General features: G+C 35.2%; 2 protein-coding genes and 3 pseudogenes across 3 annotated transcripts; 4 read left to right on the forward strand and 1 right to left on the reverse strand.

Annotated features, from left to right (window-relative positions):
• Window positions 1–460: 460 nt before the first annotated feature.
• LOC143585198 (receptor-like protein EIX2) lies at window positions 461–3,725 on the forward strand. Its single transcript, XM_077067038.1, has one exon. It carries the CDS (start codon window positions 821–823, stop codon window positions 3,329–3,331), a length of 2,511 nt encoding a protein of 836 aa, XP_076923153.1. The 5' UTR covers window positions 461–820; the 3' UTR covers window positions 3,332–3,725.
• Window positions 3,726–7,759: 4,034 nt separating this feature from the next.
• LOC143585197 (receptor-like protein EIX1) lies at window positions 7,760–11,050 on the forward strand. Its single transcript, XM_077067037.1, has one exon. It carries the CDS (start codon window positions 8,012–8,014, stop codon window positions 10,619–10,621), a length of 2,610 nt encoding a protein of 869 aa, XP_076923152.1. The 5' UTR covers window positions 7,760–8,011; the 3' UTR covers window positions 10,622–11,050.
• A 1,551-nt stretch (window positions 11,051–12,601) lies between these two features.
• LOC143585193 (receptor-like protein EIX2) lies at window positions 12,602–15,707 on the forward strand (annotated as a pseudogene).
• Window positions 15,708–16,988: 1,281 nt separating this feature from the next.
• On the reverse strand, window positions 16,989–19,437 carry LOC143585200 (pentatricopeptide repeat-containing protein At4g20740 pseudogene; annotated as a pseudogene). Its single transcript, XR_013144516.1, has 2 exons — window positions 19,379–19,437; window positions 16,989–19,286 (listed from the first exon to the last, which is right to left on the reverse strand). The product of XR_013144516.1 is annotated as a pentatricopeptide repeat-containing protein At4g20740 pseudogene (transcript).
• Window positions 19,438–25,073: 5,636 nt separating this feature from the next.
• Window positions 25,074–25,892, forward strand: LOC143585204 (zinc finger protein ZAT18 pseudogene; annotated as a pseudogene).
• The last annotated feature ends 1,738 nt before the right edge of the window (window positions 25,893–27,630 follow it).

Consider the following 27,630-nt stretch of genomic DNA (forward strand, 5'->3'; position numbering starts at 1 on the left):
TGATAAAGGTCAGCAGCACAAGTTTCTTTTATTTTTCATTATTTCATGGCATGATAACTTATAAAAATTGGGTCTTTTCGAGAAGTTGATATGATGGTGTTTTGGGTATGTATAATTATAATATAAATAAATCAAAATATTTGGAAAAACAGTGAGATCAATCCCTTCAATTTTATGGGTTATCATTAGTGCTTGAATCAAGCTAGACGAATGATGACGGTGACGTATGATTGAATCAAAGAGTTGAAAATGTAAAATACAACGTTGAAATGGCTACAATATTTACAAGGTGATTTGATTTTGGTAAATATAAGAAAGGTAGTATGGCCATTTTAATATATTTGGGTATTCTAAATAAACTATATTACTATATACTATATATTAGAAATCAGACAACACAAGGGATAGCTAATAGCTTCTCATATCTTAATATTTAAATGTTTCGATCTTTAATTAAAGGTAAACTGGATTTAAATATGATCCCTATGGATTGGAATGATTAGGAGACCTGTTCTCTTCCATATTCTAAGTCAACTAGAAACATACAACAAATAAACAAAATTTGAACGGCAAAAACAAAAATATATAGAAAAAGGAGAATCTAGCAACTAATAAATTAAGGAGGATGTAGGCTAGAGACCACAGAATACAAACACTAAAGGACGCCAAGGTACTTACAAGTTTAGAACATTTAGCAAATAAATATGGAGCCTTTGTTGGATTGGAAACAAACAAGTATATATTCTTAGCCTTAACAACAGGTTTTAAAACCTTGATTGATTTTGGTATTGATAACACACGAACGAACCGTATATAAATAATGTTTGTTTTTGTGTCGTTGCTGCTATGCATGGGATCATTTATCAATGGTGGTCTTACATCGAGGTACAAAGAAGATACCGGCATGATGGTTACGAGGTCCTGTTATGATGAGGAGAGGCAAGCACTACTAGGTTTGAAAGCAAACCTAGTGGACATCAACAACACTCTAAATGATTGGGGGCACAAAGAAAAGAACGATTGTTGTCAATGGACGGGTGTCGGTTGTGACGTACACACCGGTCATGTGACTCAACTTGATCTTTCTTCCTCTTACGGTTATGTCTTGTCTGGTAATATTAGTTCTTTATTATCATTATTACCTCGATTAGAGTACCTTGATTTAAGCGGAATTGATTTTCAGTTCAATAATATACCAAATTCTTTGAGTTCCCTTACAGACTTGAGATATTTGAAAATTTCTAATGCTAATCTCAGTGGTTCTATTCCTCATCAACTTGCTAATCTCTCCAACTTGCTGATTCTTGATCTTAGTAATAACTTTTTAAGTGGACCGATTCCCGATTCGTTGGGAGATTTGACTTCTCTTACAGAAATACATCTCTCTACAAATCGATTAGAAGGTGTCATTCCAACATCTTTTGGCAATTTGCCGCGTCTAATTGAACTGGATTTATCAAGAAACCTCCTTAACGGATCGGTGCCCGACTTTGTTAGAAGTACATTCCTGCGGCAGTTAGACCTCTCTAGAAATAAGTTAACTGGAAATTTACCCAACAGCACGGGCAAACTATCAAATCTTAGATATCTTGATGTTTCATCCAACTCACTTACAGGTGTAATCTACGATGTTCATTTTCAAACCCTCGACGTACTAATTTATCTGGACTTGTCTTTCAATTCTTTTGAACTAAACTTAAGTTCCAATATCGGTTTCAAATTACTGACTATAAAGTTGCAGTCTTGCAAGCTAGGGCCTACTTTTCCCATGTGGATTCAAACTCAAAGACAGTTTGCATATCTTGATATTTCCAATGCTGGAATATCAGATCATGTTCCCGGGTGGTTCTGGGACCTACCGCCAAGATTGAGGTTTCTTAACCTTTCTTCAAATGATATAAAAGGCATGCTGCCCGATATGGCATTATTCTTTGAAGATTATCCTGGAATGGATTTGAGTAACAACAAACTGGAAGGTATGATACCATTGTTACCTTCTAAACTGGCAGCACTAAACCTCTCTAGAAACAGATTCTCAGGAACACTTTCTTTCTTGTGTCGAATTGACGCGGCTTTGACTTTTCTTGACCTCTCCTCCAATTTATTATCAGGGAATTTGCCTGATTGTTTGAAGAAATTCTACAAAAGGCTTGTGGTTCTTAATCTATCAAATAATAGTCTATCTGGAGAAATTCCTTCTTCTTTGGGATTTTTGTCTGAGCTTCAGGCATTGTATTTGCGGAGGAATGCCTTTGTTGGTGAAGTACCAACGTCTTTGAACAACTACACAAAATTAAGGTTTGTGGATCTAGGGGAAAATAAGTTTTCCGGTAACATACCAGCATGGATAGAGGAAACACTTTCAGAGTTGTATGCTCTTGTTTTACGGTCAAACAGATTCAATGGTAGTTTACCGTCCCAAATATGCTTTCTAAACAATCTTCAGTTGCTTGACCTGTCTAATAATATGTTAGTAGGAAACATTCCTCGATGCTTTGGTAACTTCACAGCTATGGCTACTAGACGGTTTCAAGATGATATTACGAGCCATTCTTACTCCTCTTATGTCGCTACTCTTCTTAATGCTACATCACTTGGTGCCACCAAATATTGCCCGGGAAAAGATGGAGGTTTTGTAACTTGTTTTACGGATGAAGAGGCCCTTTTCATTGACAATGCACTAGTTGCGTGGAAAGGAACACAACGTCAATTTGAAAGAGGTCTTTACCTACTAAAGAGCATTGATATTTCAAGCAACAAGTTATACGGAAAACTTCCCTCTGAGATGACTAATCTTCGAGCCTTAATATCCTTCAATATTTCCAACAACAAACTTTATGGGGAAATCCCCAAGCATATTGACCAGTTGAGATATCTTGATACTTTTGACTTGTCAAGAAATGAGTTCTCTGGGAATATTCCGTCGAGTTTGTCACAGCTGACACTTTTAAGTTATCTTAACCTCTCTTACAATAACTTGTCAGGAAGAATACCAACGGGGACTCAACTCCAAAGCTTCGGTTATACCTCCTACAGTGGTAACCCTCAACTTTGTGGACCTCCACTTATACAAATATGTGGGCCTTCACCTCCACCTGCTATTGTTGTTGGAAAGAAAGATGCTGAAAAAGATGGAGATGAGTTTTGGAAATCATATTACACGGGTATTGGTACTGGATTTGTTGTTGGATTTTGGGGAATTTGTGGTGTTTTATTTCTCAACCACCAGTGCAGATATTTCCTTTTTGCTTCTTTAAATAGCATGAAGGATTGGATACATATAACAACAGCTTTGCACTTTCAGAGCCTTCATAAGAAATTTAGATGGTAGTGTTCATGATTTCTTAATATTTGGGTGTGAGCTTGAAACTTCAAGTATTAAGAGTCTTAACTGTAAATATGTCGGGTGAAGAATGCTTACATAGAGTCTGATATTTTACTTGCTTAATATTTGCTTAATATCCTATTTTTGTTTTACAGGTTTTAAGGGGTTCTCATAAACAATATACTGGATATTATTGTTTTCTGCGTGGAGGTCGCATCGATGGATGATCGTGTTTCTAGAAGGCATTTTCAGTAGTCCATAGGCAGATTATCTTCTGTTGTACAAAAAGTGTTTTCAATTGTCTATTGATGAACTTAATAATGTGTCACATCCATATCCACGAAGATGCGAGAGTACATCAGTATTTCTTTGTTTTTTATTATGTAGTTACTAGTTCGTGAGTTAGCATATGTTTCTTCATGTCTTGCTTCAGGTAAGGCTATATTATCTTCATGAATGGTATTGATAAATTTCCATAAAACTTTCTCCTCTCTTACTATATAATAATAGCCATTCTTTCTGTTAGGATTTGTGAAGACTTTGAGCTAGTTTTGGGCTTGGGCTCAAATTGGTGACAAGAAGAACAAGGACTTGGCCCGTAATTGTTTCTTGTTGATTAAGCCTTTAACCCTAGTTCATATCCTATAAATAACGCTGATATGTAATTGTAATCTTTGCACCTAATCAATGAAATAACCTAGTTGCAGCCCGTGGATGTAGGTCCCCCGCTGGGACCGAACCACGTAAAATTCTTGTGTCGTTATCGTTTATCGTTTATATTTTTCTGTTCACTGCGTGTATAATCGTGTGTGCATGTTCGTGTGTTGTTCCGCTGCGTCGCTTTGTTCCTAACAAGTGGTATCAGAGCTTTGGCTCGTTGAACACACGGTAGTTGCACGGATAAACGATTCGCAGGTTGGTTTATTTTGGTTCAAAGATTGAAGATCTGTGGGTTAGGTTTTGGTCAAATTAAAACCTTGTAGCCGTCGTTTATATTTTTCTGTTCACTGCGTGTATAATCTTGTGTGCATGTTCGTGTGTTGTTCCGCTGCGCTGCTTTGTTCCTATCAAGTGGTATCAGAGCTTTGGCTCGTTGAACACACGGTAGTTGCACGGATAAACGATTCGCAGGTTGGTTTATTTTGGTTCAAAGATTGAAGATCTGTGGGTTATGTTTTGGTCAAATTAAAACCTTGGAGTCGTCGGTTATATTTGTTGTTCAACGTCTGTGACTATACAAGCCGTCGTCACCATGCTCTTTTTTTAAATTGTGATTAACATAAATAAAAAGTGGGAAGTAATTTGCCTTGGATTTCGCGCGTGAATGAAAGCATAATCTGTTTCTTTTAGTGCTTGTGTCATCAAAGGATTCAAAGCAAATTGATTTAGGCTTTGGGAGTACATGCGTGAAGGAATGAAACTTCCATTTTTTTGGTGTTTGTGTCCATGTAAAGAAGACCAGAAAAGAAAAATAAAATAGAAGTCAACATCTTTGTTGAGGTAAATATTTTTATTCTTTGGAACGATGGGATGTTTTTTTATCAAGATTGGTACTAATTATTATTAAGATCCTACGAGGTGGTTTTGATACAATCGGAAGTCAAGGCTTTTACTCAATGTTTAGTCGCCTGTTCGAGCAATTTAGTCAATTTGGGCTTGGTTAAAACCCTTGTATTTGACATGTGTTGTTCGGGTTGTTTAGATTTTGGTTTTGTGACTGTGATTTTTTAGCGTTTGGCTGTGGTTGAAGACCGAGGTAGGGTTTTGTTATCTGCGTTCAGGTTTGACTATTAGTTATCAACCGTGAAATTGGGGAACCGGGCTATGTGTTCAACATCCGGGTTAGATTTGTTTGCAAGAGATTAGTCAAAGGTAACTGTTTACAGTTTATTTATAGTTCCTAGATTTATCGGTTATAGCATGAGCAAATCGGTTTATTTGACAGTGTTCTGTTGAACAATCAAGTTTAGGCTCGTGCCCTTGTTGTGTTTGTTCACTGTTTTCGATTTGTTCTCGTTTTTTATTGTTATAACTGAAGACGAGATGGTTTATGATCGGAAGGAATGTTTGACGGTTATGGATTTTGGTTGATTGTGTTGTCATGGGAACTTGGATGTGGTACTGATATGTGAGAAACCATGAGAAAATGGAACCAGTGGGTGCGCTGGTAACGACATAAGTGAAAAAAAAATGGGTTAGTGGCAAGTCATGTGAACTATTTCTCATTTGGATGGTCTTTCAGTTTGGGTTTGTGTTAACTGATTGTGCGTACAGTCATAGAACCCTTGGTACCGCTTGCCTTCCTTGAAAGCTCAACTACTGTTATAACTGTTTGTCTGTTAGCTGGTTTAGAACAGTGAAGTTTTATCTTGTTCCGTGGTGATCAGTGGCACAACATTTGAGGTGACCTGAATCTTGTGCTGGGTGAAGACGTTTTCCGGGGAAGTATAAGTGAGGATTCATATCATGGAGTGTTGGTTTGGCATGGGTTGGGATAACAGAGATAGTGGGAGCTAAGCATAGTTTGACTTGGTGGGGCTGCATGAAGGTGTGGGACATTGTTTAGAGTTAATGTCCATAGATGGTAAATTCTGATTTTGAGAATGTGTCGGTGGTGATGCATTGGAACTCATTGGAAGGAAGTGAAGACAGTTGGGTTTTAGACTCTGTTTTGCTTCATTTTCTTGTTACCTACTTCAATGAAGCATCGGTGAATCTGTTATTTAAGACTTTTCTTGAGTGGTAAAAGTCTTGGCTCGTTGCATCGGGTAGAGCTAAGTGGTTTCGTATTGCAAGCATGAATCCTGGAGACACAAGGATGTTAGCTTGAGCGTATTCGGTGGTTTAAACCTTGACGGGGATTTGGTAACAGTGGGAGCACGGGGGTGTTCAAGTACAGTTACATAGTGACGTTGGGGTTCTGAGACCGGAATTCTGAATGAAAATTCTCTCTTTGGTGCTTGCTGTATTAGGAGAGTGTTCTTTCTTCTGGAAGTCTCTGGAGCCGGTTATATGAGTAAGTAGGTGCCGGTTGAGATTGAAGATGAGTCATTGGTGGGCTTTGCCATGACTGGGTCTGTGATGACCGTATTGGAGTTGGGGCGCTTCAATGGGCCTTTCAGGAAACTGATGCAAAGGCTGGACGCTGCAATTAGGTAGATTGTTGAAATCCTAGCTTGTTCATGAAGAACTGGAGGCTTGGAGAACCTCCGTTGTTGGAGTTTTAGCTTGTTCTTGGAACTGGATGTTTGGTGATTTCTGTTATTGAAGATTAGTTGAGTTACTGGTATCGGGTTTTTTGTTTGGATGGCTGTTGCGCTTCGTGCAAAGTCTTCAAGTGGGAGATTGTTAGGATTTGTGAAGACTTTGAGCTAGTTTTGGGCTTGGGCTCAAATTGGTGACAAGAAGAACAAGGACTTGGCCCGTAATTGTTTCTTGTTGATTAAGCCTTTAACCCTAGTTCATATCCTATAAATAACACTGATATGTAATTGTAATCTTTGCACCTAATCAATGAAATAACCTAGTTGCAGCCCGTGGATGTAGGTCTCCCGCTGGGACCGAACCACGTAAAATTCTTATGTCGTGTTTATCGTTTATCGTTTATATTTTTCTGTTCACTGCGTGTATAATCGTGTGTGCATATTCGTGTGTGATTCCGCTGCGCCGCTTTGTTCCTAACACTTTCCTTTTGGGTCAAGTGTTTGAGCCTTCTTAGGAAAATTTAGACAGTAATGCATCTTCTGCAAATGTATTTGAAAAGAGGAGAAATGGCTACAACATTCACAAGGTGATCTGATTTTGGAAAATATAACAAAGGGTACTTTAGTCATGGTTAGTAGAAATGACGTAAAGTGTAACCACCCCCTTACATAAAGGATGACCCGTCTAATTTTCGAATATTAAGGACTAAGATTACAAGCTACTGTAGTGTAATAAAAGAGAAATCAACACTAAGATGCTCTTTAAGAAAACATACTTTGATTAATATTGCTGGAAATGGTCCAGCACCAAATGAGAGTCCAGATACATCTAATTAACTTCAGTCATGTATCATTGTTTCGTGCTCTACTTTAATCATAGTAATAGTTGATATTTTAAGAAAACCTACATCTTTACAACTTTATTTCATGTATGTGATGTTAACATAACAGCCGTATTAGTTGATATTAATAAAGTGTGTTCATCATAAATGGAAAATGAGGTGGTTAAATTTATTCCCAAGTTGTAGTCATGTGTTCTTGAATATGCACATCTCATGGTGCTAGTAAAGTTTCATCAAACTTTTAATTAAACTATATAGGATTTTCACACGTCGCCCAATTAATGCTTTTTAATTAATATAATATATTTATATGAGTATTCAAAACGAATATTTTCTGAACCCAAAGAAGACTTGTTCCCTTCAATTTTCCAAGTCAACTTAAAAGTTAAAACACCTAGAAAATACTCCTTCATATAGAATTCTTTGTATTAGATTTTATGATACCAACTAATGGACAGGAGTGATTAGGAGACTTGTTATATTCCGTGTTCAAAGTAAACTCCAAACATTCAACAATATATAGAGAGCCTTCGTGTTGGATTGGAAACAAACAACTGTTCTCAGACTTCTTAAGTTTACAACAAGTTTTAAAAAAACTATATTGATTTTGGTTTTAGTTACACGCCAACGAACATCACATAATGTTTGTTTTCGTTTCGTTACTGCTTTGCATGGGATCTTTTATCAATGGTGGTCGTGCATCGGGATTCATAGAAGATGCCAACACGACGACTGCAAGGTATTGTATTGATAAAGAGCGGGAGACGCTACTAAATTTTAAAGCAGGCCTAGTAGACATCAACAACACTCTAAATGATTGGGGGGACAACACGGATTGTTGCCAATGGGAGGGTGTCCGTTGCATCGACCAGACTGGTCATGTAACTGAACTTGATCTTTCTACATCTTCTAATGGTTTGTCTGGTAACATTAGTCCTTTATTATCATCATTATCAAACTTACAATACCTTGATTTAAGCGGAATTGATTTTCAGCAAAATCATATACCAAATTCTTTGAGTTCCCTTACTAACCTACAAAATTTGAGAATTTCTGGTGCTAATCTCAGTGGGTCTATTCCTCGCCAACTTGCTAATCTTTCCAACTTGTTGCGTCTTGATCTTAGTGATAACGTTTTGAGCGGAACAATCCCCGTTTCCTTGGGAAATTTGACTTCTCTTACATATTTAGATCTTTCAGGGAACCGACTAGAAGGTGTCATCCCAAATTCTTTTGGGAATTGGTCATCTCTAGTTGAATTGGTTTTGTCAAGAAACCTCCTTAATGGGTCCGTGCCCAACTTTGTTGGATGTTCATCCATGAAAAAGTTAATCTCTAACAGAAGTCCCGCGTATAATAATAGACGATTTTCTGATTCCGTTTGTAGGCAACGGGTTACTAGTTTTTCCGGATGTCCATCCTTGTGTAAGTTAGATCTATCTAGAAATGGGTTAACAGGAAATTTACCCAACAGCATGGGCAAACTATCAAATCTTGAATATCTTGATGTTTCATCCAACTCCCTTGAAGGTTTAATCTCCGACGTTCATTTTTTAAATCTCACCCAGCTAACCTATCTCGACTTGTCTTCCAATTCTGTTAAACTAAACTTAAGTTCCCTGGCCCTAGGGGGTCTCCGGTTACAGACTATAAAGATGCGGTCTTGCAAGCTTGGGCCTGGTTTCCCAATGTGGATTCAAAGTCAAAGGGATTTTGCATATCTTGATATTTCCAATAACGGAATATCAGATCGCGTCCCTGGGTGGTTGTGGGACCTACCACGTGGGTTAAAACTTCTTAACCTTTCTTCAAATGAGATAAAAGGTACACTGCCAGATATGAAATCAGACTTTGAGCGTTATCCTGGAATGGATTTGAGTAACAACCAACTGGAAGGTACCATACCACTATTACCTTCTAAACTTGCAGCATTAAGCCTGTCCGGAAACAGCTTCTCAGGAACACTTTCTTTTTTGTGTCACATTGACGCAACTTTGAATTTCCTTGACCTCTCCAACAATGTATTATATGGGAGTCTGCCTGATTGTTTGAAGAAATTCCAAGAAATCGTGGTTCTTAGTTTATCAAATAACAGTCTGTCTGGGGAAATTCCGTCTTCTTTGGGATTCTTCTCTCAACTTCAGGCATTGTATTTGCGAAGGAACAATTTTGTTGGTGAAATACCAATGTCCTTGAGCAACTGCACAAAACTAAGGTTTGTAGATCTCGGGGAAAATAAGTTGTCCGGTAACATTCCAGCGTGGATAGGAGAAACACTTTCAGAGTTGCGTGTTCTCGTTTTACGGTCCAATAGACTCAATGGCAGTTTACCATCCCAAATATGCTTGCTAAAAAATCTTCAATTCCTTGATCTTTCTAAGAATGGATTATCGGGAAACATTCCTAGGTGCTTTGGTAACTTCACGGCTATAACTAGGAGAGGGTTTCAAGATGAAATAATGAGCCATTTTTACTCCACTTATGTGCCAACTCTCCCTGGACAACACAACTTAACTACATATAATGCGCTGAACAGAAGCGATGGTAGGATTATGTGTACAAGACTAGGGGGACGGTACTCCACTTGTGGTCCGAGTGAAGAGGCCATTTTCATTGACAACGCATTGGTTGCATGGAAGGGAACAGAGCGTGAATTTGGAAGAGGTCTTCACCTACTAAAGAGCATCGATATTTCAAACAACAACTTATATGGCAAACTTCCCTCTGAAATCACTAATCTTCGAGAGTTAGTCTCCTTAAAATTTTCCTTCAATAAATTGCATGGGGAAATCCCGAGAGATATAGGTCAATTAAATTATCTTGATGTTCTTGACTTGTCAAGAAATGAGTTCTCTGGGAAGATTCCGTTGAGCTTGTCAAATATAGACCGTTTAAGTTATCTAAATCTCTCTTACAATAACTTGTCAGGAAGAATACCAACGGGGACTCAACTTCAAAGCTTCGATAATACCTCCTACATTGGTAACCCTCAACTTTGTGGACTTCCACTTACACAAAGATGTGGGCCTCCACCTCCGCCTGCTACCGATGAGGGAGACGAGTTACGGAAATCATATTACATGGGTATGGGTGTTGGATTTGCTGTTGGATTTTTGGGACTTTGTGGTGCTTTATGTCTCAACCGCAGGTGGAGATACTTCTTTTTTGCTTCCTTAAATAGCATGAATGATTGGATATATGTAACGACAGTTGTGCATTTTCGAAAGCTTCATGCCAGATTTAGACGGTAAATGTGTATTCTATTCATTTTGCAACTGTTTAATATTGGTCAAGTAGATAATATAAGTCGCATATGGCCATGGATGATTATTGACATTGTATTTGTAGAAGAACTTCAGGGCGATCGGTAGTCCATCGGCAGGTTATTTTATATTATATAAATAAGTTTACAGTTGTCCTAGCTGCTCTGTCATAATGGTATGCCTGTATTTGCAAAGATGAGTTCAGATTCTGTAAGTTATGTGTGAAAAGTATATTATAATGTTTTAAACACTCAGCCCAGTATTTATAGATGCTAGTAAGACTTCGAACAACCGTAGAAGAATCTCATGATTTGTGTAGGAGGCAAGCATGTCTTAAAAGATGCTCGATCACAAGACGTAATATAAGTTATTGTTTTAAAAAAAATGTCCTGTATAAATGTCACACAACACTTGTTGTATGATGATAATGAATGGATAACTGGGCATAAGGCCGGGTGTGATCGTTGTACAAAGGGCAGGGTCATCAAGTATTCACCTGATTACAAAATATGTTACAATTTAAATTGATCTTTGCAGGGATCACAAAATTTTTATCATACATATGAAAGCAAATAAATTAGTCAAAACACAAAATACAATTAGATATCAATATGAAAACATGCTAACAAAAAACACAACATGTCAAGGCATATATATAACAAGTTGTGGAGTATCGATACACCAATTAAAAAGGAATAAAAAATAAAGAATAAAAACTTTACCTGTATACACATAACTAGATCTCATACAAAACCTTACCTGTATACACAGAATTAACATGAACTCACTAAGATGTAATTTAACATAAAAAAACCTTTCAATAACAAAATCTAACTGGTAAAACAACTTTATTTCCTGTGTATGATGTTAATAATAATAATATTATAACCATATTAGCTGTTACTCAGCTAGCTGTCTGTAAAACATATTAGTAGTTAACATACCCGCTTTCATGTTCTTAACTTGGTAAGAGATTAGAGCCCTTAGCTTTCAACTTTGATTCAAGTCTAAAAAACTTCAACCCACATAACACAGGTCCTCTGTCTTCTTCTTCATTTGGTTAATTAACAAGTCATCATAAGCAACTAAATCTGACTTTGTAAACATCTTACACTCTCTCAAACTTGAAAAGAATTTTGTACCCTCCTCAATGGTTCCATATTGGCACATACCAGAGGTAAGCACACAATACATAACATCATCAGGTTGAACGCTATCTTCCATCATCAGGGTCATCTTTAGGGACAGCGAAATGAAGCTAGGGTGCGCTTTAGGCCTCCAATTTCGAAAACAAAATTAATAATTATACATTTGGAATTTGGATTAATGTGTGTTATTTGAGCAACATTTAAACTAAATTAGGTCTGGGATGGCGTAAGGAATTGCATTACTTATATATTTGTAAAAGCTGATAACAACATCTTGACTTATTTGGAGTGAAAGTAAGATAAATTACCCGTCAACTATTTAAAGTCGCCTTAATGAACCATATAGAATTTATTTTTACCAAACTTAATCTATCAATCTATGGTAACCCAAATGAACCTATTATTTTCAAAAGAGTGGTTAGTTGTTATTGACTTTTTCAGTTTCCTGAAATTGACGTTAATTGAATAGTTGGCTAGTAAAGCTAGCAATCAGGGTTCCAATTAGGTTTCCATGTTTGGACCTGGAACCGTATATCTAACGTTTTCTATTGCGCTATACGTAAATTCCGTTTCGATTTCTGCATCAGCTTATCACTTATCAATCACAAGAAGTTTGGTTTTTGGGATTAAATTGTTTTCTAGATTAAAAATTAGATTCACATTAGATAGGTTCCTTAATTATGTCTAAATATATTTAACTAAATGTTTTAATCATAAATGGTAACGAAGTGGTTATATTTCTTCTCATTTCTTAGTCAGGTGTTGTCGGATTTTCAAAGGTTGGTATGTTCGTCATGGCGCTAGTATATATATATTTTAAGTCTGTTTCAAAAGAATAGAAAACCGAGATTCTGTACCCAATAACTCAATAAGACTTGTTGCCTCTAATTTCCAAGTCAACTAATTAAAACACCTTAAAAATACTTCCTTCATTTAGCTAGAAGTCAATACCAATTACTGGATTGGAGTGACTAGGACACTTGTTATCTTCCATATTAATTCTAAGTCAATACTAAACACTTAGCAGATAAATATAGAGCGCCTTTTGTGTTGAATTGGAATCAAACAAGTGTTACTAGCCTTTCAAAATTCACAGCAGGTTATAGAAACTTGATTAACTTTAATTGGTTTTCATAGCACACCAACGAACATAACATAATGTTTGTCTTTGTATCGTTGATGCTTTGCATGGGAACGTTTATCAACGGTGATGGCAACATGACGGTCACGAGGTCCTGTCATGATAAGGAGAGACAGGCACTACTGGGTTTAAAAGCAAACCTAGTAGACATCAATAACACTCTAAGTGATTGGGGGACAAAGAAAAGAATGATTGTTGTCGATGGGTGGGTGTTAGCTGTGACGAACACACCGGTCATGTGAATCTACTTTATCTCTCTACGTCTTCTAGTTATGGCTTGTCGGTTAATATTAGTCCTTTATTAGCAATGTTACCTCAATTAGATTACCTTGATTTAAGTGCAATTGATTTCCAGTACAATCCCATACCAAATTCTTTGAGTTCCCTTTCCAACTTACGCCATTTGGCAATTTATGCCGCAAATCTCAGTGGGTCAATACCTCACGAACTTGCTAATCTTTCCAACTTGGATGTTCTTGATCTTGGTAATAACCTTTTGAGCAGGCTGATTCCTCATCAACTTGCTAACATTTCCAACTTGATGTATCTTGATCTTAGTAATAACTTTTTGAGCGGGTCGATTCATGTTTCCTTTGGAGATTTGACTTCTCTTATACATTTAGAACTCTCAGGAAATCGATTAGAAGGTGTAATTCCAAAATCTTTTGAAAATCGGTCATCTCTAGTTCAATTGGATTTGTCAAAAAACCTCCTTAACGGGTCTGTACCCAACTGTTCTAGATGTTCATCCATGAAAGAGGTAATCTCAAACAGCAATTCCATGTATGTTCCTAAATTCACCAAATGTGCATCCCTACACAAGTTAGACCTCTCTAGAAATAGGTTAAGTGGAACTTTACCCATCAGCGTGGGAGAACTCTCAAATCTAGAATATCTTGATGTTTCATCCAACTCCCTTAAAGGTGTCATATCTGATGTTCATTTTCAAAACCTCACCCAATTAACCTATCTTGACTTGTCTTTCAATTCTTTTACACTAAACTTAAGCTCCCAAGTGAGTTTCCAGTTATACATGATAAAGATGCAATCCTGCAAGTTGGGGCCTAGATTCCCCATGTGGATTCAAACTCAAAGAGATTTTGCATATCTTGATATTTCTAATGCCGGAATATCAGATCGCGTTCCTGGGTGGTTTTGGGACCTACCACGTGGCTTGAGATATCTTAACCTTTCTTCAAATGAGATAAAAGGCACACTACCAAATATCACATTAGTCTTTGGAAACTTTCCTGGCATGGATTTGAGTAACAACCAACTAGAAGGTACGATACCAGTATTGCCTTCTAAACTGGCAGCATTAAACCTCTCTGGAAACAAGTTCTCAGGGACACTTTCTTTCTTGTGTCATATTGACATGGGTTTGAGTTTCCTTGACCTCTACAACAATTTATTATCATGGGGTCTACCTAATTGTTTGAAAAAGTTTGGAAAAATGCTTGTGGTTCTTAATTTGTCAATTAACAGACTATCTGGAGACATTCCTTCTACTTTGGGATTCTTGTCTGAGCTCCAGGCGTTAAATTTACGAAGGAACGCTTTTATTGGTGAAGTACCAATGTCCTTGAGCAACTGCACAAAACTTAGATTTATGGATCTAGGTGAAAACAAGTTGTCCGGTAAGATGCCACCATGGATAGGAGAAACACTTTCAGAGTTGCGTGTTCTTGTTTTACGGTCTAATAAACTCAATTGCAGCTTACCATCACAAATATGTTTTCTAAATCATCTTCAGTTCCTTGACGTGTCTAATAATGCATTATCAGGAAACATTCCTCGTTGTTTTGGTAACTTCACTACTATGGCTAGTAAAGGATTTCAAGATGATATTATGAGCCATTCTTATTCCTCTTATGTATCAACTCACCCTGGGTCCAAACAAAGTACACATAGGCTTATATATTATGGTGTTGTCATGCCTTGTTGGAAACGAGCTTCATATTATTTAAGTTATTGCTCGAATGGAGATGCCCTTTTCATTGACAATGCACTGGTTGCATGGAAGGGAACACGGCGTGAATTTGGAAGAGGTCTTTACCTACTGAAGAGCATTGATCTTTCAAGCAACAAGTATATGGGAAACTTCCATGTGAGATCACTAATCTTCATGGGTTAGTCTCCTTAAATTTTTCTGTCAACAAATTGCAAGGGGAAATTCCAAAGCATATGGGTCGGTTGAGATCTCTTGAATCTCTTGACTTGTCAAGAAACAAGTTTTCTGGGAATATTCCATTAAGTTTGTCACAGATAACACCTTTAAGTTATCTTGACCTCTCTTACAATAACTTGTTAGGAATAATACCACTTGGACCACAACTTCAACTCTTCAGTTCTTCTTCATATGCCGGTAACCCTCAACTTTGTGGACCTCCACTAAAACAAAGATGCAGGAGTCCGCCTGCACTTGCTACTGTTGATGGAAAGGAGAATGTTGAAGAAGATGGAGATGAGTTTTGGACATCATATTATACAGGTATGGGTGTTGGATTTTTGGGAATTTGTGGTGTCTTATTTCTCAACCGTGGGTGTAGATATTTGATTTTGCCTCCCTAAATAACATGAAGGATTGGATATACGTAACTACAGTTGTGTACTTTCGGAACCTTCATAGGAAATTTAGACGGTAAATGTTAAATATATCTTCTTGTATATGTACGTGGAAATGGCATACGGCCATAGACGTTGTCATTGTGTTTGTAAAACTCTTATTCGTGGTCTATAAGCAGTTATCTCCTGTTGTATAACCTAAACATCAGGTTTGCATGATATCAAGCTTATGTTATTTTAGAAAGTATAGTTTTCATCATATATGTATTTGTATAGTCTAGGAGTTGGCATGTAAATATGTCAAGTCAAACATTGAATCGTTTTGAAAACAACGCATCGTTTAGAATTAGGGCTATATATAAATTCAAAATCGTGCAAGTGTTGATGTATGTATGAACAAGAGTTTTCAAATCAAAGTGCAGTTTATCAATTCATTCATTTATACTACAATTTTGAATAGTAGCTGTATTGTGTTCATTTAAATTGAATTTAGAGTGGTTTCATTCTAATATGATAAGATAGAAAAAGAAAATTTTAACTGTGTGTCTTCAATAAACTAATTCTACATTCACTGTATATAGAAACCTATAGCTCATTCTAGATATAAAGGGTTGTTAAAACATTGCAATGGTGTATGTGAATTGAGGAGTTATATGTAGATGGACTAAAGTGTAAATATTCAATAGTTTAGGGTTATAGCTGTAAAGGTTAATATACATATACATGAGTCTTGAATATGGAGTGTATCAATGATTTGAGACTAAAGTCTTCTTCTTCCTCATTATTGATCATACACTTGATTACCAGATTGATACGTAACACACTCCTTTGGGGTCATGTGTTTGAGATCAGAGGTATCTTCTCATGTGAGTGAATTATGTTCTTAGTATATTGGCCATGGTTTGCATGTTGATGTCAGTGCTTTATAGACCATGATGAACATCTTAATGATAGGTAGGTACACGAGACTGATTAAGAAACTATACCCATCTCAAAATTACTAGACCAAATAAAAGTAGTTAACTAATATTAGCCACAATCCTCGTTGAAAAGTATGTATTCTATGCTAGATGTATAAGATAAATCAAAAATAAAATATACATTAAAGATAAGTTGACTGATTGTTCAACAAATTCCAAGTGAAAAAAAAAATTTATTGCGAGATCGATTTTGGTTCGTGACTTGGACAGACATCTGGTTCGATCCTCGTGAGATCGATTTTGATTCGTGACTTGGACAGACATCTGGTTCAATCCTCATGAGATCGATTTTGATTTGCAGACTTTGACAGCCATCCGGTTCGATTTTTGTGAAATCGATTATTATTTTGGTGAACCTTTTGCTTTTGTATCAACTGCACCTTGGCTTTTTGTGTTTAGCAAGTTCAGTTAGCAATTTTGGGTTGTGCAAGCGTTTGGTTTGTTGCTTAGAGGGAGTCGGGCCAAGTGTGCAAGTCTCAAGCAATCTCCTCATGCTTTGTTTGGACAATTTAATACTGTGGAGATAGTTATGCTGTTAATATTACAACTATATTACCTGTACCCAGCTAGCTATCTATAAAACATATATATGTGTTAACATACCCGATATCAAGCTCTTAACTTGGCAAGAGATTAGAGCCCTTGGCTTTCAACTTTGCCTCAAGTCTAAAAAACTTCAAGCCAGATAGCACCAGGTCAGCCGTCTTCTTCTTCGTGTGGTCAATCAACAAGTCATCATAAACAACCAAATCCGACTCAGTAAGCATCTTGCACTCTCTCAAACTTGAAAAGACTTTTCTACCCTCCTCAATGGTTCCATACTGGCACATACCAGAGATAACCGCACAGAAGATAACATCATCAGGCTGACACCCATCTTCCACCATCTCGTTTATAACAACCATAACCGTATCGGCATCATTAGATCTACACGTATGCACAATTCTTAGAAAATACTTAAACTCCCTGGGCCCACTTTCCACGTTCGCTAAACATTCACGAACAAGCACGAAAGCCGAATCAATTTCTCCAATTTTACAAAGACCTTTCACTAGAGCCACGTACGCGTCAACAGACATAATCAACGACATCTCTTTTATTTTATTGTAGCACGAACACGCCTCGTGAATATCTCCAACTTTAACAAAACATAAAACCGCATTGCTATAAGTATATAAATCAGGTTCCATTTTCGATTCCTTCAATTCTTGGAAGAAAGTTAACGCCTTTTTCACCTTTCCGCTTTCATAAAGTGCCCTGATAAGAATATTATATATAGAAACACTGCAATAACCTTTCAGTTTTAAGTTATCAAACACTTCTAAAGCTATAACAACCCTATCTTTCTCTCCGACCATTAACGAGAAAAACTTCACAAGATCATCGGTCACATTGAACCCCAAATTCGCCATCTGCGCAAGCAATTTAGAAAACTCGTCAAACTTTCTCAACTCCGCATAACAAACCAACATCGGATTAACCGTCTCGAAATCCGGTTTAAGATCTTCTTCGACTGTAACCTTGAAAAGTTTATGCGCCTTACTGACATGTTTCACATTGCATAACCCTTTTATAAGATGGTTATATATCCCTAAATCAGCTCGGTAACCCGAGTTTATTAAATCTTTTAGCAATTCAAACGCCATTCCAACTTTGCCATTATTCACAAACCCTTCTATCAAAGAACCATATATAGCCCGGTCTATCAAATACCGTCTCTCTTTCATCTCTTTAAAAAACTCATAACCTTTATCGACTCGGTTTCCTTGACACAAACCCGTAACTAAAGTTGCATACGCCATAACATCGGGCTGAACTTTATCACTCTCCATTTCCTTCCATACCTTCAAACAACTATCTAAATCCCCCTCCGAAACCAAGATTCTTATCATTGCAGTATACGCAAACACATCCGGTTTACACAACTTCCTCATTTGGCCCAGAAGCCCGATAGCCTCTTCGACCCGACCCGCCTTACATAACCCTTTTACCAAAATCATAAAGGTGACACCTTCCTCCACCGAACCATCTTTCTTGAAATTATTATAAACCGACATACACAAATCAACATGACCCGTTTTCACAAGCGCGTCCATGATCCTATTATACAAAAAAACCCGAGGCTTCACCCCGAACTTCAACATCTTCTCATACACATAATAAACCCTGAGACCCCTATTCGAATCCGCGTGCATCCTAATCAAAATCTCAAACTGCTTCTCGGTCGGCGGCTTACCCTGCATACTCATCAGCTCGGGCACCTGGTCAGCTGCCCGAAACTGATTGTTCCGGTTCAAGCAATACGCAAACGCGTTATAACTACCGAAGTCATGTCTATACCCTTTCTGCTTACCCGCCCAATGAAAAAACTTGGAACAGATAACCGGGTCAGACTGCACTTTAAGCACTTCCGCAACGAGCTTCGGGGTGACCCGACGGAGCTTGTTGAGGTCGGCCACCACCGGCGGGCCCCAGTGCTTGTGTTTCCGGAAGGAATCAATGATGTAACGGGCGATGGGCGATACGGTTTGACCGAGAGTAAAGAAATGTTGTGATGAAGAGGGTGGTGACGTGGCGGTGACAGAATCTTGTGGAATCCAGTTTTGGAGAGTGAAATTGGTGGTGGGTATTTGATGATTTTGATTAGGGTTTATGGTTTTGCGATTGGAGAACAAACCGCCGTGGACGGTGGGGCGGTTGTGGGTGGGTTTACGGTGGCCGGAGATAAAGTTGAAGTTTTTAGGTACGGTGGTGGGTGGTGGTTGTGGAGGCATTGATTAATTTGAAATTGGTATCATAGCAATGCAAATTCACAAAATCTGTATATTCAATTTCAAATGTATTATAGCATTTGGGGATGATGAAATTAAAACAAAATTAGGGTTTTTATTTTTTGATTTGGGGAAAGTACCTGAACCCTAATTAACGAAGATGAAGAAGACGCATGCAGAGATGAACGCCGTTAAACAAAGCTATGCTATAGTTTTATACTTTCAGTAGCTTTTATATTGTCAGTCTTGATTGTGTTTATTATATCTCAATGGTGTTTACTAAATTGTAGGGCCTGAGCCACTTTGGTTTGGTTTAGTTATTAGACGAAACCTAAACCGAAATTAAAGTAATCAGTTATTTAAATATACAAATAGTTTGTTTTTGATTTTCCGGATATATTCGGTTTCGGTTCGGTTATTTTCAGGTTTTTTTTTCAATTAACATTGCAAAATAAATAAAAATGCATATTATAAGCTTGTATAAAAATGTATTAGAGTACCATATATATATATATATATATATTGAATTCAAAATATAAAAATATGCACGTGTTACGTGGAACTATATGAATACAAAGTCGCTAAATAAAGTTTAAAAATCTATAAAGTTCTTAAATTAAAGGCATTATAAGTTTAGTTTCAATCTTCATTCATCATCTTATTTATCTTCAAATTTTAGTCAATTTCTCATCATCTTGATAATCTTTATCACCATCAATCGGTTTGGTTCGGTTTTTTTAAAATAGATAACCGAATCGAAACCGAAAATTCGGTTTTTCAAAAAACAAAATATTAAGCGTCGGTTAATTTCTGCTCACCCCTACTAAATTGTATTATCTGTGTTGTTGAATTATTACATGTCATACATTGTAAACATCTTGGTGTTACTATTAAAAAATGACACATTTAATAAAATGTGTCGTGTTTGTGTTCACTAATCACTAGTCTTGTTAAATGTTGTTTGTGTTGCGTTTGCTACTTTAACACAGTATTATGTATAATGTGTCGACGTGTTATGCCAATTATATACTTAATTTAGTATTCATTATGTACTTTGTAAGAGAGAAAGGAATTAGTTCGTAGGGCAACAAAAGATAGAGTTCGATGTGGAGGTCGATGAACCTTCCAACTGCGAATGGTTTAATGAGGATCTCCGTTGGAGGTAGGTCGGTGGACCTTCCGACTACGAATGATCTGAGGGGATCTTTATCGGAGGATATACAATTGGAAATGATGACTATAAATGAAATAAACATTTTAGTGGATTATTGTTTATGATGTTGAAGGTATCAAATGCAAAAACAAAAAATAAAAACAAAAATCAAATCAATTCTTATAAATAAGTACTCAATTCAAATTATATGGCATTGTATCTTTTTGTAGCCATAACTTCTTTTATATACTTTTACTTTGAACCATAAACAATTTTATATCTTTTACGGTGTTGATACTAATATTCTAACTCCAGCATAGTTTGCGTAGTCTACTTTGGGTTAGGGTTCTCTACACTGAATTGAATTGACTTTGTACTATGATAAGATCTACGTTGAGGATTTACACTAACCCATAGTTAACCAGACTGTATTAGAGTAGTCTACGTCGGGTTTGACTAGGCTTTGAGATTTTGATATTTTCAAGTTAAGTCTAGGATGTCTTGTTCATATATGATCTAATATATTATTAATACTAACTCGTGGTGTTGTAATGACTTAGCTAAAACCTCTAAGTAGGACGATGGATGGTGATCAAGTGCTCGTGGCATTAGAGGGACAACACCTCTTAAATCGCTTTATATTTTGTAAATGTTTTAAAGGTTAAATGTTAAGCATTAGTCTTTAAACTAAACGCTTTATATTTGCTAAAATTCCGACCCCCCCCCCCCTCATATAATGTATAAAAAGTAAAATTTGACCTCTGATGAAAAAGATTTATGGGTGCACCACTGTCTGTAGCAGTTTATCTAATTGTTTATATTAAAAATATTAAAGAATTAAATCTGTATTTATAAAAACGTGATATTATTTTTGTGTATACTTTTTTTTTAAAAAACCAGGGTATTTTTATGAATACTAAAGTATGGTAGTTGTAGTAGTGATGGTGGTGGTGATGGTGGTCGTGGTGGCTACGATCGTGGCGGTGGCAGTCGTCGTGGAAGAGGAAGGAGCATTGGTAGCAACATAGTCTTTGAAGTAGGGTAGTGGTAGTGGTGGTGGTAAAAGTGATAGTGGTAGTAGCCGTGGTAGTAGCATCAACAACAGTAAGTAGTAAGCAGCAGCAGGGGCAACAACAATAAGAGAAAGGGAAAGATAATGATAAATGTATAAAAAATATTATTTAATTGAAAATAAGAGAGAAAAAGTAATGATTTTTAATTAGTGTAATTATAGAGATGGGATTGAGGATATGTCGAGAATGCTCTTAGGGTGGAAAGGGTGTTGTGGGTACACGGTCTCGCCTGTTTAACCTTAGATTCGAATCCCCTATTTCGAGTTATAATACGCGGTCATCAATCAATGCCTTATTGTTTTTGTGGGCTTTGTCTTACGTACACAATTATCAATTACCTTTTATAATTTATTAATAAAAAGAAAAAAAATGGTTTTGAGGTATTTGAAAAGAATGCTGCCTTTAATTAAGGGTTATGAGGTAGTTTAGAGTATAAAAGCATTCTTAATGGGTTCTTTATATCTATATTTTAAAATTTAGAAAAAACATTAAAATAATCACTTCAGCACATTCTCTATCTCCAAACTCCATCTCTAAATTATAGTGAAATGATATAAGAAGCCTTCAAATTTAGAATGTTCCACAATACTCCATTTCCATCTACCCTTTTATAATTTATATTAGAAATCATTTTATATCGAAAATAATAATAAGACAAATGAATATAGAGATGGTAATGAAGAATGGGTTAGGAGAGATTATTAGAAAATGATGTATAAATTAAAGAAATTATGTTTTTTAATTAAATTTTAAAGATGGAGATAGAGATCCCATTGGGAATGCTCTAAGTGTGTACAGCTTCCCTGTAATAATATGAGGGTTCATTTTCAAGTTGACTCAATTTGAACTGAAATCGAATTCAACTTAAAAATTTTTAAATTTTTATGAGTAACTATTCTAGTAGCAATATTTGTTTGTTGTTTTACTAAATCAACTCTTTAAATGTGGCAACAAATAAGCCGTGAAATTTTAAATAGAAGCCCATCAAGTTAGTTATAATTAAGCTCACGTGTGCTACACGTTACCACCCGCAGTCTAAGGGTGGAAACTTATAAGTGTAAATGGAGCATAAGCCGACACTAATTGCGGCAGATTCAAGTAGTAGTGTGCTGAATAATCTATCTTAATTTATGCTAACGTAATCAAATACGTGTCGTTAAATCATTCTAGATGATGACATAAAATAGTTATAGTAGACTAATAATAAATGTATACCCTCACTTTCAATAAAAGATAAATTAATTTATTTTCTAACGATTTCCTGTGTAGTCAGTTTTAAAAGTGTAAAAAAAGGGTTTATTCAAGTGTCAGCTGTTTTCCGTTTCAACTTGAATGCAATGGATAAGAGAGTGATTGATTGGATTAATCTTTTGACAACCGTTCTAGTGATTAACGTCAGAAATTTATATAATAGTTAAAATTTATAATAAAAAAGGTGTATAATTGTATGCTACGGTTAAACTGAACATGAAAGAAAAGAAAAAAAGGTACAAAATGTGTTAATGCTATTAGAGTTGGTTCAATGATAAAAAGATCTAAAATGTAAATATTTATTTTTCCACATTAAAAATCTTCCTAAGAGCATTCTCAACTCATTCTCTAAAGTTGTCAAACTCATATAATTTAGGGTAAATTTAAGAAAATCATCAAAATCACCTCTCCAATCCATTCCCTATTATATGAATGAGTTATATGACAACTAAAGTAAATCCCTAAATATAAAGACTCATTTTTTATCCAGACCATATAATATATCACATATCTTTCAATCACCATATACTATATAATAAGACAAAAGAGAAAAAAATAATAAAAAATTCATTTATGGATATGAATAGGGAATAGAATGTTGAATAATTTTGTAAAATGATATATAAATTTATGGAATTATGTTTTTTAGCTAAATTATAGAAAAAAATATATGAAATGGGATGTGAATGATCTAATCCGGTTATATTTGGGATTTGGGTCTTGTGTATATCTCCGAATAATGCACAGATGTGAATGTTACTTGTTGTTTAAGTTACTTTTGGTTTATGTTTGTTTGGTGGCTTGTAGCAAAATCCTTCTTTTCTTTTTTCTTTTTTTTTAAAATGCATATGCTTTTTTTCAAAATAATAATAATAATAATCCAATTCAAATGGAAAATTAAATAATAATATACGATCAGTTAGTTAGCTAGCTGTTAAAATATATACACTAAAATGGAAAATTTGGCATCATTTGGCACATCATATTTTAACTCAGTTTTCATAAACTTCATAAACACATGTTAACATCAATATTGCTACATCTAATTTCCATTAAACATTTTTATGTTTCACATAATTACCTTTTTACATGTATTTTTTATAACAAAATATCTTTTTACTAGTGGGGTAAAATGAAACTAAATTATTATGTTTAGTTTGGTATATGTGACTTAGAGGATTCTCATCTCATTCTTCATTCATATCTCTATAACTACACTAAAAAACTCTATATTTCTCTCTCATGTTTAATTAAATAATATTTTTTATACATTTATCATTACAGGTTCTCTCTCCTCTACTCACAACCAATCCAACAAATATTAAAACATAAATGAGGCAAACAATGTTTCTCAAATGTTTCCCCAAATTTACAAAAAATCAATACATTTCTCTCTCGACCCTATAATTTATACTCACAATCACTCACAAACTCACCCTATAATTTGCAAACTCCCCACACATAATTATAGGGGATGGAATGAGAATGTTCTTATATTTAATATCGGGAGTCTCATACTGCAACGTGTATGATCTATTGTGATATTATTCTACCTATTTTCTAGAAGTTTTTTTTAAACATATGTGCCGTTCAAAAAAATAGTTCATTACTTTTAATTTTAGGAAAATTGAAATTTTAAAATAATTCAAATTATAATCTATTGACCGATAATAACATATACTTACGGTTTAACCAATGACTGTTTTGACTTTCACTTTTGTAACCTAGAGCAATCCTAGCAGAAAAATTATCATAGATTTTACACATAATTTACATTTGTATATATGAATTATTATCAATCAATAGATATGAAATAAACCATATTTAGAATTATTAAAATCTAATTTTCTTTTATTTTAAAGTAGTCAATAGAATAGACTATTGATCATATTATTTTAAAAATTCTATTTAAACAAGCGACATTAAATGTTGGTTATTTTAAAGAGTTCAATTTTGAAGTGTGTAAAGAAAAAAAAATTCAAACTTGTGTGTGTTACCTTTTTGGGACAAGTCATATGTTTCATACCTAAGTGGATGAGTCATTTTAAGTTGAAGTTTTCCAGAAACATTTGAACTTAGAACATTCTCGGAAGTGTCGAAACGTCTCACTCGCGGCTCGCCACAGACGACTCACTCATTTGGTCAGCCTTACGTTGTTCATGACATGTTACTTTATATTTACACTTTCACCCCTTTATTTGTATTCTTTTGACATTTTCCCACCCACTTGTCTCCAAAGTCCAAACTTCAACTCTCCAGTGCCGTGTCCAAGGTCACTTTCGTCATTCACACACTGTGGTCAAACTAAAATAAGTCAAAAGTTTGTAACCTATAAATACCACCACCACCTCAATCAACTCTTCACTTCACATTCAAATATTCATTCCAAGTTTCATTTGCTTATAAACCACTTTCTAAATTCTAATCCCACTTCCTTTATTATTTAAGAGAATTGTGATTGTATCAAATATATTTTTAACCATGGTGTGTATACCGATGAAGCGATCACGAGAAGATGAACTCGATGCAATGATAAGTAGCACAGCGAATTTTCTAATGCTTCTTTCAAGAGGCACGACAAGTCCTGAATCTTATCTGGTGAATTCAGGACACAGAGTTTTCGAGTGCAAGACATGTAACCGTCAGTTCACGTCTTTTCAAGCACTGGGGGGCCATAGGGCTAGTCATAAAAAAACTAGGCTTATGAATGGTGACATGGAAGGTCATCATGATGAGATGTTACCATCTAAGCCCAAATTACACAAATGCACGATTTGTGGGCTTGAGTTTGCTATTGGGCAGGCGTTGGGCGGACATATGAGGCGGCATAGGATGGTTATAGCCAATGAGGACCGTTGCCATCCGTTCGTTGATTTGTCATCGCCGGTGGTGAAGAAAGTGAATAGTCGACGGGTTTTCAGTTTGGATTTGAACTTAACACCGAGAGAGAATGATTTTGGATTTAGAGTTGATGATGAGAAGGTGACACCGGTCACGGTTGACTTTTTTTTATGATTGGAGTTTGATGCATTATTCGTTGAGAATTTATTTTATTTATTCATTTGGGATTTTAGAGTAGATCAAAACTTTGTGAGTTAAGAGTGTATGTTTTGATTGTAAGTATTAATAATATTCTTTTATACAAGACTTATAATCTATTCTTTATATTCTTTTTTATTGCATAATTATAAACAACAAATGTCATTGTATTGTTTAATCATTAATGGCTGTATTAAAAAAATTACTGGTTTTGTTAACACGTTGCTTTAGAGGAAAAAAAAAGGTGGTTGAACTAACATGGGTATGATGAAAGATTGGAGGTATGTAGATTTTTTTATTAAAATATTGAATAAAAAAATTTATTAAATATGTTCAAGTAAAATTTTGTAGTGGACTTAATTTGGGTCAAGCATGATTTATTATGTCTAAATCAGAAACTTATTAATGAATTGGTTTTGATTTGAATATACTCATAAAAGTAACGTTTGTTTTCTTCTAAATCAGGGTGTAACACGTTCAATGTATTGGACGAGTTCATGGTAATAATAATATGGTTAATTTACTAAAAGCTTTAAAATAAATATAAATTATAAACAGCCTCTTATATATATATATATATATATATATATATATATTGCTTTACCAAGTAGCTAAATATAAACATAACTTATTTGGGTCAACTTTTGTTTGCATTCAACTTTAAACTCTTTGACAGGTGATATCCCTAAACAAAATTGACATCATCTTTATTGACTCAATGATTATCACTAATAATCTCAAACTTTTAATTAAGGGTATTATAACCTTTTTTTGAATAATAATAATAATGATAATAACATAACCGACAAAGGAAAAAACAAACAAAGAGCAAACAAAAGTAGGAGATTTGGGATTTGAAATAAGAAAAGAATGGCATACACCTAAGTTTTGAAAAATGACCGAAATATTTTTATTTGCTTCGCTTGAAATTTTAGTTTTCCCATGCGTATCCTGTTTACTTTACAATTAGAGGTGTTAATAGTATCTGGTTGTAGGTCGACATGTTAGATTAATAAACTTAAGAACGAACTATATATCAACCCATGTTAAAAATATCAACTTTAACCTGAACAGGCGAACACAAATAAAATTGTGTAACTTGAACATGACCCTTGGTTGACAGGTTGAAAGTTATAAATGACTAAATGAGTTGTATTTAAGTTGTAAATGAACATAAAGGAATTGGCCATTTGAATTAATTGGATGAAACCACAAAAACAGGTTGACTTGGCTATATACAAATACTTTCTATTTTATTTTTGTGCTTAACAAGTTAATTGGCCTGCCTGTTAAATTAAACGGGATAAACAACTTAATTCGAACACATCCTGTTTACCTAAAATGATTAGACATGTCAATTTAAACCTGACCTATTCACCTATATATTTATTAAATAACCTAAATCCTTACTAATTTCATATCGTGTTTAAGTTCGTGCTTCAATGAATTGTGGTTAAAATAGTATTTTGCTTTCAAAACTAAATAAAAATTATTAAAATAATAAAGAGAATTAGGTTAAAATTAAAATGGAGACTTTAACTCTTTTAGACGTGTTAAAATGAATACAAATACAATAGGTCTTTATTGGTAAATAATGTTAAGAATATAAAATATATATTTTTATGTAAATAATGAGTATTTAAGAAAAGCAAAAAAGAGTGTGAATGTTTTGTGGCGAGATTAGAGGTGATTTGACAACTCTAGCCAACTAAATCCAGTCTGTGAACAGGCTCCAGATGGAGAGCGACGCAAAGAAGAAAAATATATTCATGATATTTTTTTATTAGTTTGTGTGTTGTGGAAGGTTATTGGGCGTGCTAGCTCTCATGCTCGTTGCCACATCACCCGCGCACACTATAATACGATCAAGCTAGTG

The sequence above is a fragment of the Bidens hawaiensis genome, unplaced genomic scaffold, assembly GCF_021521415.1.
Source record: "Bidens hawaiensis isolate Kalapana, Puna unplaced genomic scaffold, B.hawaiensis_p1.1 tig00033626_1, whole genome shotgun sequence".
Classification (NCBI taxonomy): Eukaryota; Viridiplantae; Streptophyta; class Magnoliopsida; order Asterales; family Asteraceae; genus Bidens; species Bidens hawaiensis.

Coding starts and splice junctions, on each gene's coding strand:
- LOC143585198 (XM_077067038.1), top strand. CDS start 821: ATGTTTGTTTTTGTGTCGTTGCTGCTATGCATGGGATCATTTATCAAT.
- LOC143585197 (XM_077067037.1), top strand. CDS start 8,012: ATGTTTGTTTTCGTTTCGTTACTGCTTTGCATGGGATCTTTTATCAAT.